The 14,283-nt window shown below is 40.4% G+C and overlaps 1 protein-coding gene across 14 annotated transcripts in view; it reads left to right on the top strand.

The window, feature by feature from the left end:
* Positions 1-14,283, top strand: part of ptprk (protein tyrosine phosphatase receptor type K) — a 120,975-nt gene that overhangs the window by 32,452 nt on the left and 74,240 nt on the right. For all 14 annotated transcript variants that reach the window (XM_084378371.1, XM_084378372.1, XM_084378370.1 and 11 more), the window contains one exon: positions 12,991-13,113. In XM_084378371.1, the coding sequence (XP_084234497.1) occupies positions 12,991-13,113 (123 nt within the window). The remainder of the gene's footprint in view (positions 1-12,990; positions 13,114-14,283) is intronic.

Raw genomic sequence — 14,283 nt, 5'->3', positions numbered from 1 at the left:
AGTCAGTATATCAGTCAGCCAGCCTTTGAACCAGCTTGCTGGACAATTGGAGAAATCATCCAGGCAGTTCAGTGTGTCACCAGCCTCTGTGCTGACTTGCTAAGCTAGCTGCTCCAGATTTAACCTGCTTATAGGCCTCGGGGGGGATTTTTTTGCTCTAAACTCACACTCAGGTTTCTTCCCTTTCTCACTTCTCTGACTCTTCCCTTCCCCTTCAGTCTCTTCCCTCGACTTCCCTTTTGTTTTCTGTAAATTTTCTCTTTGCTTCTCCATCTGGCCTTACTTACCTTGTGTGGCTGTTCAAGTGTGTGTGTGTGTGTGCGTGTGTGTGTGCGTGCATGTCTTTGGGGGTTGGTGTTTAATGTGTGTTTGTTCTGCTCTTATCTCATCCACACCAGACCTGCTTTTCAGTCCAAAACCTCAGCTGTGCCCCGATTGGCTCAGAAACAAACTGCCTCCTGTCTGCCCTGTGATTGGCCCATTCAAATCCCTTCCACAACGGATGGAGCATTATTTGATTGTATTCTCCCAGTAATTTATCAGTTAGCTATCAGGGAGCATGATGAATGGTTTAGTGTCACAGTCTAAAGAAGCTTGCTGTCTCCGGTGGCATGTGGGTACACGCAGGTGTGGTGCTCGCTACTCCGCCCAAATGCAGCCCACCAACTGCTAGCAATCATTCTGACCCCATTCTGTCCGGTATTGATCCCTTTACAGTACGGGCTCCTTTTGTATAACTCAATGGGACTCGTCCATCTAACCTCAGTCTCATTGTGTGTGTCTATGGAGCTGTACAGTTAAAGCTTTAAGGGGAAAACTTACACATATATGAGAGTACACATATTAACCATAAACTAGTTGTTTAACATGCGTATTAGTGCCATATTTGCTCTCTGTATCAACAATGCTATGTTTTTTTTACGTTTTAATATGATGCCCAAACTGCTTTCGTTGTTTAGAAATGTATTGTGGGCTACGAACTTCACTCGACTTTCCATTGACATGAGGTTCAGATAATCACTGAATTTTTAATTTGGGGGGAACTTATCATTTAGTAATACTTAATAATGGTCGGTTCCAACACAAAACCTCAAGTGTTAATGGTCTCCATATAACTCTGAATAAGTCTTTCCAACTTAGTGAAACTCCCTCATATCTAATTCACTAGTAGTTTGACACTTATTAACCTGCACAGGTGGTTCTAGTGAATTAGTTATGAGCCTCAGTTTAGGATGCATAACATATAGTGAGTTAGAGAGACTTACATTGACATTATTATTACTTGTAGTTTTGTGTTTGTTGCATAAGAATTCATATTCATTTAGTTTATTATGATGACTATGATTGTGGTAAAACCACCTTATAAAGCCCACACTGAGCAAAAGATGTTAAGATCATAACTTACAACAATTTACTTTACAGTTTACTATCAATAAACAGTAATCAGGAGGTTATTGAGGGAAGGCTCTTTTAGTTAATGGCCTAGGAGTTGTAACATATGGTCATGCAGAATAAGGAGCTGATAAGTGCTTTGTATGACCACTAATGAGCCAATGAGCAGCTACTAAATCTAACAGAATACTTTAATACTCATCTGATTTGCAGATCACTCACATGATGTTTAGATGCTGGGCGAAGAGATCTGCAGTAACATATTAATTTCCTTCCCAGATTTTTTTCCCACTTGGAGTCATAATCTGGTTAAACTTTACACAGGCTGAGTGTCTGTGGTGAGTCAGCCAGTCAGCATTTTTGAGGTCAAGTGTGTGATGAAGGGTGGAGAGAGGCAGCCAGTTGAGACTTGTTGTTTGGGGATTTTACTCAAAAGAAAAAATACCAGCTGTGTTCTCAGTTCCAAGCCGAGCTGAGTGCCGTCTTAGGACTCAATAATTACTCCCCCCTGACTCATTCAGAGTGACACACACTGACATGGGATCTGATCGTATCGATGGTTTATGGGTTAGTCTTTCAGTGACGCTATAAGCTACCAATGTCTAGAGTCATCTTAAGGCTTAATTGCCGGCCGTAAAACTTTCCTGTCTGTTTCTGTTCAGCTCTTGTTGCAAGAGAAAAGAAAAGTTGAAGTGTGTCAGTGTTCATAGGCCGCTATATTTTATGGCGAATTGTTAAAGGGGCACCCCTGGTATCAAATTTTATTGTAATCCACACCAACAGAGACAGAAAGAAAGGGGTGGACAGGGAGACTGTAAACATAGAAGTGGGTGTGGGCTGAGGTAAATGGGTGAACAAACACACAAAAAGAGGAGGAGATGGTTCAGCTTTCCTGAGAACGAGTGAAATCTGACTCCCTCCGGGGCTTATGGGTGAACTCATTCACAGACACCACGAAGGGGGGGAGGGAGGGAGGTAAAGGAGAGGTGAGGAGGATTTCCCAATTTTCTTTGTGAACGGCGAGCTCTCCTCTCCGTCTCTCTATCATCCACACCTCCTCCTCTGCCGTCCTCTCTCCTCCTGCCTTATCTGCCAGCCAGCCAGTCAGTCAGTCAGCATGTGAAGTTGCTTTAAATGTCAGCATTTGAATAGTAATAGAGATTAAGGATGGGGAGATAGACAGAGAGCGTAAGAGGGAGAGAGAAGAAGCACAGGAGAGGGGTGAATGTCATAAAGATAGTGTCTGTGGATGGGTTTGACCCCTGCTAACAGTGCTAACAGCTATCTCTGGACACACACGACCAACACACAAACACACACACTCACACAGTACTGATTACAGCCATCGGACAAAGAGGAAAATAAAGAAAGATGTGGAGAAAGGAGATATTCCCATTGAGGATGTGATGTATTTGCGGTTTAGGTGGCATGTTGACTGTCAACAAGTCATTCAGATTGTTTATTTATGTCACAACCATGAGAAATGTAGGGCTACAGACAGTACTAATGCTGATACAGTTTGTTTAGCTGATCAGCAGACAAGCACTTTGATTTTTTTGTGTTTAATTCAAAGGTTCCAGGTCCTTAAAAGTTTAAGAATTTGCTCTTTTTCTCTGTTTTATATAATCATAACCTGAATATCTTTTGGTTTTAAACTGTTTGTCAGATTTGTCAGATCACCTTGAATTCGGGGAACATTAATTAGAAGAAACAGACAGTCAATTGATTCAAACAAGAATCTGCTCACTGACTGCTTATGAAAATGAATGATTTTTTACTTGACTTTCTTAATGTGACAAAGAGACATACCGAGCAGGGTATTTAAAGAGGAACTCCACCAATTTTACACATTAAAGTGTGTTTACAGGTCTTGGGGAATACTACTGCAATGGTGCAAAACCTTTTGTGGCCGCAGAGGAAGGTGCATGTTATCTGATGAATTGCCTCCAGTGAGCTCATTCAGTTGCATTGTGGGTAATGTAGGCAAGTTTTGAAAATGAAGTATAATGTGTGGAATATGGTTCTGCTTTATCGATTTGAAATTATCCATAATGAGACCACACAGTGTTGGACCAGTGCATTGCTAGACCAGTGGACTGCGTTTCAAAACCTGGTGCCTACATTACCCACACTGCAACTTAGCCACTGATTGACATCACTGGAGGCAATTTATCAGATTACATGCAGCTTCTTCTGGAGCCACAAAAGGTTTTTCTACTTTATGCAGTAGTACTCCCTAATGCTGTTTCCTCAACAAATGCTGAGATGTTTGCATGAGTTATAGAATCTTCAGAAATTAATTTGTCAATGAAAACATTGATCCTAAGAATACACCAGGCAGCACTGCAACCTTTTCCATGCAGTTGGTGCCATTTTTATTAAAAACATTTGTCATGAGGAACCAAAAAAGGGCCACAGTAGCATCAAAAGCCAGCTCCTCACAGCTCTGTTCCTGTTGTACTGTGTGACAGTGATGGCAGGTCATTAGTAAGTCGTTCACGCCTCATTGTCTGCTGATGGTGCTCTTTGTTTGCGCTTGTCCAAGCAGAGATGTGTTTTCAGGTACTACATTCAGCTTTCTTTGGCTTGCAACACAGTGGTGAGAGCCTCACTCGATAGCAAAGTCTTTGTAATCACAATTTTTTTTTTACAAAGGGGGCTCTCAAAATACAACGAGGGTGCTTTTTCTTTGCAACAGCGCTTTGAAAAACCCCAACTCAGTAAGTTAAATTTTATTGTTAAAAACTATCCAGAAATCCTGGTCAATGAAATGCCAACATGCAGCGGTGGAGGTCATGGCTGCCGTTCTACAAAGAGCCCGTACGACCAAATCCTCAGTTTGTGGAAAATAATGTGGCGCTTGGAAACTGCTTGAGTTTGAATTTGAATTGAAAAGCTGCATTAACCCCAAGAGAGGAGCGGGGTGAGATAGTCAGGGATGGAAGGACGGAGAGGCTCCTCACAGAAGGAAAAACACACATTTCTGTTTTACTGTTACTGTCAATGGAAACTCCTGAATCAGCTGAACACACACATACACACATGCACACACATATACACACACACACACACTCACACGTCTCAGATTCAATTACAGCATTGTGAGATGAAGGAGAAATTCTTCAGCCTTCAGCACTTCCAATTAAACTACCGCTCTGAGTGTGTGTGCACGCACGAGTGACAGCGTGTGTGACAGTGTGCGCGTGTCCGCGTTGCTGTGTGACTCGTGTGTATTTGGGTGTGTGATTGCACGTGCCAGTGTGTATGTTTAACAGGCGAGGTGTGTGTATATGGGTCTTGGCTTTGATGGCGTCGCGCTGCGCTGCAAGGGCCAGTGAGGCGTGACGAGTGAGAGTTTATGTGTGTGTGTGTGTGTGTCAGCCTCTCTGATGTCACCTTGTATCATTTCAGGCTAATTTCACCTATTCTCAGAGAGGGAGAGAGAGAACAAGAGGTAGGGAGAGAGACCAAAGTAGAGACGACACAGAGAAAGTAAATGATAAGGTACAACTTTATTAGTTTCCTTGAGGCAGTCGGTGTCAGGGCTACTAAGACACATAGATTAAAAACAACAAACACAGCAACAGGACTGCAGAGTATAATGTCAAGAGGATATTATAAAGGGACAGTGTATAGTATTACTGTATCACAATTTTTCTCTCCCAAACACTAAAACCATTCTGGTGATTCACTGGTCTGTAATGTCCCGCGAAGCCACGTATGACTATAAATCCAGGTCAGCAAATGTAATTATTAACCGGATTCGGCCAAAATTTAGCCGATTTGCAGGGAAACAGTATTACTGGTGGTTGGAATTGGATTTTAATGATGTAAGTGTAATTATTGTCCTTGAAAATTATTTCCCTTTTGCAAAATGGAGCTTCTCTTCTCTTCTCTTCTCTTCTCTTCTCTTCTCTTCTCTTCTCTTCTCATCTCTCGTCTCTATCTAACCAAACTGAATAGATATTGATCCGACTTGTTAATAATGCAGGAAAAGATAAAGAGACTAGGATAGACACAAGACAAACCAACTGAAACAAAAGAAAAAATGTTGCGTAGGTGTTTCCAGTATAATAAGTGAATCAACAGGCTTGAGAGCGCTCTCCCTCAAATTAATTTCTTTTGCGCCCTCTCCGTTTCTTTGTACTCTTCCCTCCCGTTTCAGCCTCTTTCGCTCATCCTCTCTTATCTGCTCTCCGGTGATAAAATCTCTGCCCGCAGACTGAAACAGAGCTCTGCTGATAAATACTAGACACAGTCAGACAGAGAGTGAGAAAGAGCAAGAGTATGTTCTGTACAAACATGAGAGAGAGAATGTGTGTTATTTGTCTCGGTTTGGGCTCAGCTTGTAATCAGGGTCAAGATGGGATGATGATCTTGACCAACTTGTAGTTATGTAATGGCCATCTGATTGGCTAAAATATATTAAGAACCTGAGGAACATGAGTTCTTCATCTTTTTTCAACACTGAAAAATGAGAAATGAAAAGCAACTCTCACAGTAGCTCTGTTAACTCAGTTGGTTTTACATTTTCAAAACTCAGCAACTTTGAACTCATTCAACCTAAGTTTTTAATTCAGATCATCTCAAAATGATTTAAAGTGTTTGTAGACTGGTAGAAAGAAAGAAAGTGCTGTGTAATAGAAAAAAGTTTCCTGGGATGTGCAGACTGTCTGGTGTCATAAAAGTAATGCTGACATGATCTTGAGTCAGGTATCTTTTATATCTCACATTACATACATGCATATCTTGCACGCAGAGCTCCGTGACCGCTTATCTGTCTACACTGAGTTCTCAAAGTGCTCATGTTGTCCTTATTTTGAAACTGCGTAGACACACTTCAACATTGCATACGTAGAAGGCAGTAGAAAAAATTAGCCGAACTAAATCTGATTTTAAAATGCTCTTAAACCAAATTTAAATCAGCTGCTGAGATTGTTCACTGTGGTTGTGTAATGTTCTTCACTTTCTATAGAGTTTTCTGATTAGTTCTTATTGTCAGAGCAATAACGCAGCACATTTTCATCTGAAAATGCCGGTTTGTTATGTGTGAGGCCAACTCAACCATTCCTATTGCTGTTTTGGTTTTGGTTCTTGCTTTGTATTGGGTGTTTTAATGATTTATATAAACGGATAATGCGTCGAAGGCACAAGTTATTTAGCTAATAATCAGCTCTGAGCTTAAAAAGATATACATATATAATATAATGGTGGCTTCCATGTTGATTCAGCAAGAGTTGATGTTTTGACTCTGCAGAACCAACTCCACAAATCTCCAATTTTATCACTACACTGTAAATTTTAACAGTTAATTACCTTTAAAAAGTCAGGACACTGATTAACTCAGAATTACCAAGTAAGGTAGACTATTACATAAGTTGTATGACCTAAAAAACTTAAAACACTTAAAATTATAAGTCAACTCTCCTTGGTAATTTTGAGGTAATTGGTTTCCTCGTTTCTTTTTTAAAGTTAAGTCACCTAATCAGATTTTACAGTGTACAGATGTAATTGCTTTCAAGCTGCAATTGCCATTTATAATTTCACGATTCGTAGTACTGATTGCTTGAGCTGTTTTTCTTACATTAACTTCATCTCATAAATAAAACTCAAGCAATGAGCGTCCAGTTTACAGAACAGCGAGCTCTGTGAATGCTCAATGCCATCTATCTCCTCGGAGCAAACCACTTGCTTTTTATGTGATTAAATAGCTGATGTGAGTCAACAACATAAACAACCTATAAGACTTTTGCAGTAATGGCAATGTAGCACAATATGCAATAGTGAAGATATTCACTTACACATGATTCAATGTCAGAGCGTGCCAGTTTGTAGTTGAGGTGATGTATAGTTGCTTATGTAATTGATTGTTCACCTCCAAAGGCCACGCAGCACTGTTGTGATTCTCTGTTACTGCTTTTTCTGAGACAGCCGAGGAGGTCTGTTTTGCACAAGGGCACAACTATTGACTTAGCATTCTTAGATTCGATAATCAGCCATCTCTTAGTTATAATGGAGTTTCTTTGTCATAATAGATTTTCACAAAGTGTCTAGAGAAAGAAAAAGCACCTCAGACCTTAATTTGATTTAAACGTGTCCCAGGGACTTCTATCTTGGCAGACTATAGCTGTTCGATCTGATTTAATACTGCCTATTCTGCAGATCAGTTAGATCACACAGGAGAAAAGGGAAGTTAATCAAACTAGCTATTGTTAAACATTCTTGCCGTGTTGCCAACTAATAATCTTGATCTAGGCTAATAACCGAGAAATTAACGTGCTCCTCTTTTGCTGGTGAACCCCCTCGGGGCTGCCTGCACCCATGTTTCTGAAACAGTTTCGGTCAAAGCGCTTTTGCTTGACTCGCCTCTTGGAGGCGGAGGTCAATGCAAATCATGGCGAAATGATTCTGAGTGACGGTGGCAGATGTTGTGTCTGATGCCATTCAACAATCTTTTAGAAAAGACTGCGGCTGTCCTGTGTCACTGTGTGTGTGTGTGTTTGTGTGTGTGTGTGTGAAAGCGTGTGTGGCTCTTCTCTGTGCCCTTGAGCCTTTATCAAGTCCTTCTAATTATTTTATTATGCAAATGAGTCGCCATTATTTCATTAGCGAGGCAGCCAATCACAGAAGCTGATTAGGAAGTGATTAGCATGCAGTCGGTTTCTGTCTCTCTCTGTGTCCTTGTGAGTGGAGGGGGCATAATGACCCATCTGGACACACACTCGTGCATATAGTTGGAAAATTGTTGTAGGGATTTGTTACAGATTATAATACAGTTAAAACATGCAGACAGACACAATAGCGATACATACTCTATTTCAAGAACATGTTTAAAGTAATGTCAACAATGATGCTATTTTTATGCACCTTTTATTGGATTTTGTCCGCTCAAGTTGTATAACTGTATTGTATGCTTTAAACCACACTGTAGTCTGTGTTATACTATTGTGTAAGATTGCTGTGGTAGTTGGTGTTGCTGGTGTAACACGGCGTTCGGGCATACAATGATTACATTACCTGCATGCCACATGGGGTAAATGTTGGGTCTCTGGAAATAGATTAATCAAGGAGTATGGTTTAGACTTTTGTTGTGAATTGGCACAATACAAATAAAGATTGATTGATTGATTGATTGATTGATTGATCGATCGATCAGGTGGCTGTGTCTGCTGGATGTGTAAAGAAACATTTTGTCCCATATTAACATTAGTAATATGTCAGTGATGTGTTTACAGCTTGTTTCTGCTGCCTTCAAGAAACCAGAAAATCAGTTACTGCAGTAACTGAGCTAACCAAATGCAAAATAGAGGTCAGTGACTGTTGGAATTTGAATATGTATGTTGAAACAGTAAGGAAACAGTCGTAGACAGATACTTGATAGACAACATTTGGGAGACATGGATCAAATTTTATTTCCAACAGAGGTAGAATAATAGTTCAAGGTCTGCTCTTCTCGTTATTGGCAACAAGGATTAACTGTCAGATGCATGTGTCTGTTGATGTGTGTGTGTTGGTTTAAGTTGGCAGGACATTGAGGAAAGGGAGAAGTGTTAACTGAGAATGTGGGCGAGCTAGAGTGAGGTGTGTGCAGACAGTTTCACACATATTTGGTTTCAGCAGACCCCCTTTTCAGCAAACACACACACACACACACACACACACACACACACACACACACACACACACATAAACATGGGCGCACAGCTACTTTTTTGTTTGGTGTGTTAGCAGCTGAAAGAGGCAAGATTGTCTATCAGAGGTGTGCAGTCGAGAAGAGAGGAATGCTTTACGATTGAGAAACGTTCTTTTAAACGAGTCAGTAAAGCGGAAATTAAAACAAGGACGTGTTTTTCTTCACTGCTAAGCCAAGGCAAAATACCTCTTCGACCATGGCAGTATATCAGAACTGAGTGGGACTCTGTGTGTGTGTGTGTGTGTGTGTGCAATGTACACAGTTAAAAGCCCACAGCACATATTTTAAATACGGTGGGTTTAAATCCAATTTTTGCTGTACACTGTATACTGCTTTCAGAAGCAAAATTCCACAGCTTTGAAACTAAATAGAGCTTGTGTATGTTTTCTGTAGCTTCAGCGAGGTTAAAGAAGGCAAAACGAGTGCTGCTGCAAGTAAACCAAGGATAAGTGCTTCTGCAGCGTCAAAACACGAGCCAGTTTATCACAAAACGCACAGAATTTCTTTTCACTATTCTTAACTATTGTCACATTTTAGTTCAGTCGCAGCCCTGAACACAGCACTTGTTTCAGTGATCTATTGAGTTTAATGGAATTCACTCATACTCCTGTAGTAGAATTATTATTTTTTGTTTCTTACTTTTGTCAAAAAATTTAACATTTGACTGCTACTCACATGAATGTTGTTGTTCCGTCTTGCGGGTTTGTATTTCAAACTTTTGTCTGACACTGTACCTCAGCTGCCTACACCTATTCAGAACCAGTTTCATGAACTGCACTGACATTGTACTCACGGGATATATGGTGTTATCGTGCACATAACCAATCAAAGTTAATATTGGAAACTGACATACGACAACTGCTTGTCTCATCTCGTCATTGAGTGTAAACTAATTAAAGCCTATATTAATAAAACAATCATAGGTAGTGTTTTAAATATTCCCACCTTGTTAATTAAACTTGAACATCATCCTTTGGGAGTCATTTAGGAACAACAACAACATACAGTTTAACTGAAGCAAGCAATATAGTGATGCTGTGCATGTGGTTACTTCCTCAAACCGCTTTCTTAAGGCACTTTTGGCCATGCCCAGTCATACCATATCTGTGCCGAGTATAGCCAAGCTGTGCCCCAGATGAACCCTCTCTGGATGGGGCCCAAAGCGTGCCAGCCCTGCCTCCAAGCGGGCTGTGGTGATGTTTTGCAACTGCGGCTAACCCGTGACAAGCCCCCATCTCCCTCAAACAATCGTGTGCTGCTATTGCGGGACTCACGTCGGTGCAGAAGAGCAGAGAGAAAGTCTATGTGTGTTCATCTTTCAGTATTTGGTAGCTTCTAACTGAATCTCTGTTGAAGTGTGCATTACTTACATGTACACTGTTTTATCATGTTGCTTTTGTTCTGTTTAAGTTAGAGACGTTAAAAGAGAGACTTTGGTTAAAACCCAACGTTTCCTGTTTTTTTTTTTGCTTTATAATAAAAACTTCTATATAATAAATTAATGTGGGACATTCATCAGAAATGAAATGTGTTTAATACAGAAGAGCTTTTAGTCGTATACTACTTTGTCTCCTATTGTTTTGCATATATGAGTATACTGGTTTGTAGACTGGTAAACTGGTTTGTAGATTCAGTATATTCCCATACACATGCATATAACCCAGGGTTGCACACTTTGCTCCTTTAACCCATGCAGAGAGAACAACCTGACGGCAAGATGTAAACTGACACACACACTGTGGGAAACAGGAAGTCATGGAGTTTTACACACACACACACACACACACACACACACACTCACTCACACATATATGCATCAGAATCAGAAGACTTTGATTCTTTATGAGTTTACAATAGCCTGATTGGAGTATAAAAACGTGTGTTGTCGTGCTTCACTTTGTGCCCTCTACGTGTCCCAGCATTTTTCACATCATGACTGGAGGTAACTTGCTGTGACAAAGACTTAATTGAACTGAATGGGAGCGAACTGAATTGCACGAAGAGAGGCTGGTTCAAAGAATGACGCCGAGAGGAATGTGATCCAGTGCATCTCTGAGGCTGTGAGTCACAGCCAGCCGTACAGCCGGCAGCTGAAGACAGTCGCTCAGTTTGATGTTAACTTGTTTCTCCTCCGGCGGTGGCTGTCACCTCTTGGTATCCCTCTGTAGCGGGAGCTCAGATCAGTGGGGTATCTGAGGGCCTGTCGTTCTGCTCTCCATCACAGCCGCCGCAGCTCGCTCTAGGACACAGGTAGCAAAGCTGTAGCGCTAACTGAATGCTAGGAGAGTTATGTTGCTGGCAGCACCGGTTGCTGATAGTGCTTCATGGTGGCTTGCTCTTGCTTACGGCCGTTCTTTGCAGTTTCCTAATGGTTGAGGATTTGTATAAAAATGCCATCTGTGTATCTTCGAGTTGATGTTTGCCACTCTTTTATGACTTTCACACTCCAGAAAACGGAAGGTAAAGAAAGTTCCCATATACCTGGAAATGTGCACATTTCACAAAGAAAAAGAAGTGATCTCCAATTTCTATTGTGTGTAATTGTAAAGTTGTTTTATGACCTTATGACAAAGGAAAAATTTAGCTAAATTCAGTCAATAAATGTAATTTCAATCTAGGTGTACCTACCTGGGTTATAAATCACTCTAATATCGATATTCTGATAAACACGTCATTATCGACTTTAATCGGTTTTATTACTGTAATTCGAGCAGAAAAGAATAATTAATTGCAACTATTTTGTTAATTGATTCAGGCTAAAGTGCCAGACAAATGGTTCCAACTCCTCAAATATGAATATTTTCAGGTTTTCTTAATCTGCTATGACAAGTTACTCAATGTCTTTGTGTTTTGGACAGTTTGAAAGCATAAACTCTCTGGAATGGTGATGGTCTAAAATGAAGCTTCAGTTTAAATTTTAGGGCATCTTTTTCAGCATTATAACCTCCAAACCAAACACGTTTTCATCTTGATGCATGTGTGACAACATATGCACCGATATCGGCTGAAAATATTGGGCAACCAATATAGATATGTAGATTCACTGATAGTGAAAATAATTACCTAGTATAACCTAGTACAACAGAGTATGTTGTATGTAGTATAAGGTGTTCCTAAACCACAAATCATGATGCCTATATTATATCGTTTTATTGACGTCAAAGTGTTTCTGTTATCATAGCACAATGCTTTCCTCCCTTTAATCCATTCACATACCTATGAACAGTGTCTCTGTGAAATTGTGTTCTCTGTGTAGTTTATATAAAAGATTTTATCTGTATCGCCCAGTCGTACTTTCGCCAAAGTCAAGAGGGGCACAGAGGAGCACTAACAATAAGTGACTTGAATCAGATGGCACTGTGGCTTTTCTTAGCCATATCTCTCCTAGCCATTTTATTAACACAAGCCGTGCATCACTTGTAGGTCAATGAATCAGATAGCTAGCAGTAGCCAGCCTGCTATTTCTATCAGCAATATTGCCAGTACAAGCCACATATCATTGCAAGTTGATTATCTCGGTTAGCCGTCAGGGACAAGTGGCGTCTCTCTGTATTAGAGCGACTTCCTGTTCGAGCGGGGCCACGGGCGGGCCAGCTCACACATGTCTGTCCCGAGGCTGTGGTGATGGGCTCAGATGATCAGCTGAAGGCCCTGATGGTTGAGTCAGAGGTGATCCTGACTGGCCTTGAGTGATGAGTGTTGGAGCTCAGACTCCTGGTGGTTTGTTAATGAGCTGAGACAGAGGCACGCACAGAAAAACAACATACAGGAAAGAAGGAAAGTTTTCCTGGATGAGATCAGAGAGGAAGTCACGCTGCATCAAAGAGATGTAGATTTTAGTTAATTCAGTCATTAATCGCTCATCAAATAAGGTGATCTAAATGTCTTTGTGTTTCTCTTTGCAGGGAGCTGTACGTTTGATGAGGGCTTCTCTCAGTGTGATTACCAGCAGGATCCCTATGATGACTTTGACTGGACGCACATCAATACACAGGAAGTGCCGTACGTCTCACCAGACCTCCCACAAGGTGAGCCTTTAATTTCTTTCTACTGTCTTTATCATCCACCCCACACTGGGAAAAGTGAAAAAGTACATTTACTCACGTATTGTACTTATATTTGGCAGGATTGTTTAATTCTACGCTTGTTAAATCTATGGCATAAGTCGTATCTTTTCCTGTATTTTAGGCGCCGTTATAGTAAAGTGATGTCATCTGAACTTACCAGCAGTCCTCCACATACAATATTATCACAATAACAATATTGAGATATTTGGTCCAAAAAATTGTGATAATTGATTTTTTCACCCAGCCTTAGCATTGGTGAAGTGCTTTTGAGGAGATTTCAAAATATGGAGGTGAATCGCAAAGAGAATCGTTAAGATTTGATCATACGTAGCAATAAAAGCACTCAAGATAAATTCCTCATGATGAATTTATATATGAATAACTTGTCTAGCCTGATAACGTACAGTCCTATAATGATTTCCTGATTAATTTTTGATTGCCGCAAGGACAAATGGACAAAAATGTGTCATATTTGTGATGTAGTAGAAATATTTGATTCTCAACAAAATGTACATGATTCCAGTATGCCATTTGTAGAGTCAACAGAAAGAGAGAGTGAATCACAATAATTTGACATTGTGACATGAATTTTTCATATTGTTCAATGCCCAATCTTAAGCTTAAAGCACTGCAATATTATTTTAAGGCCATATCGCCCAGTCCTAATAAGCTTATAGATAACTAACTAAACTGAGCTGCCAAAGAGACATTTCACCTCTAAACTTCTCAGATGGTTTCATTTAAATAACTGCTTGAGTGAAAGTTTGCTTAAGTGGAAATTAGTGGTGCAGAACTTTGTTTTTTCTTTCTGTCCCATTAATCATTTCATGAACCTCCAGATGTATTTTGTGACCCTCTGTAGGGTGCCCAATCCCTAGGGTTGGAGCCACTTGACTAAAATTCTGATTAGTGTGTAAAAAAGACAACAAGCTCCACTTCGACCAGCCACTGCAGTAATATGTGACATACTGATGTGTCAGTATTGCAGGGGCCATTTTCCTGCAAAACTAAGACTTTATTTATATTTTTACATTCATATGAGTATTTTTTTGTATTGGTACTTCTACTGATATTAAGGATCTGAGTACTTCTTCCATCCTCTCCTCTCCTCTCCTCTCCTCTCCTCTCCTC

This window comes from Pagrus pagrus (genome assembly GCF_965226575.1).
Source record: "Pagrus pagrus genome assembly, chromosome: 16".
Taxonomy (NCBI): domain Eukaryota; kingdom Metazoa; phylum Chordata; class Actinopteri; order Spariformes; family Sparidae; genus Pagrus; species Pagrus pagrus.
The sequence above is the reverse complement of the archived record's forward strand: the minus strand, read 5'-3'. Positions and strand labels throughout refer to the sequence as shown.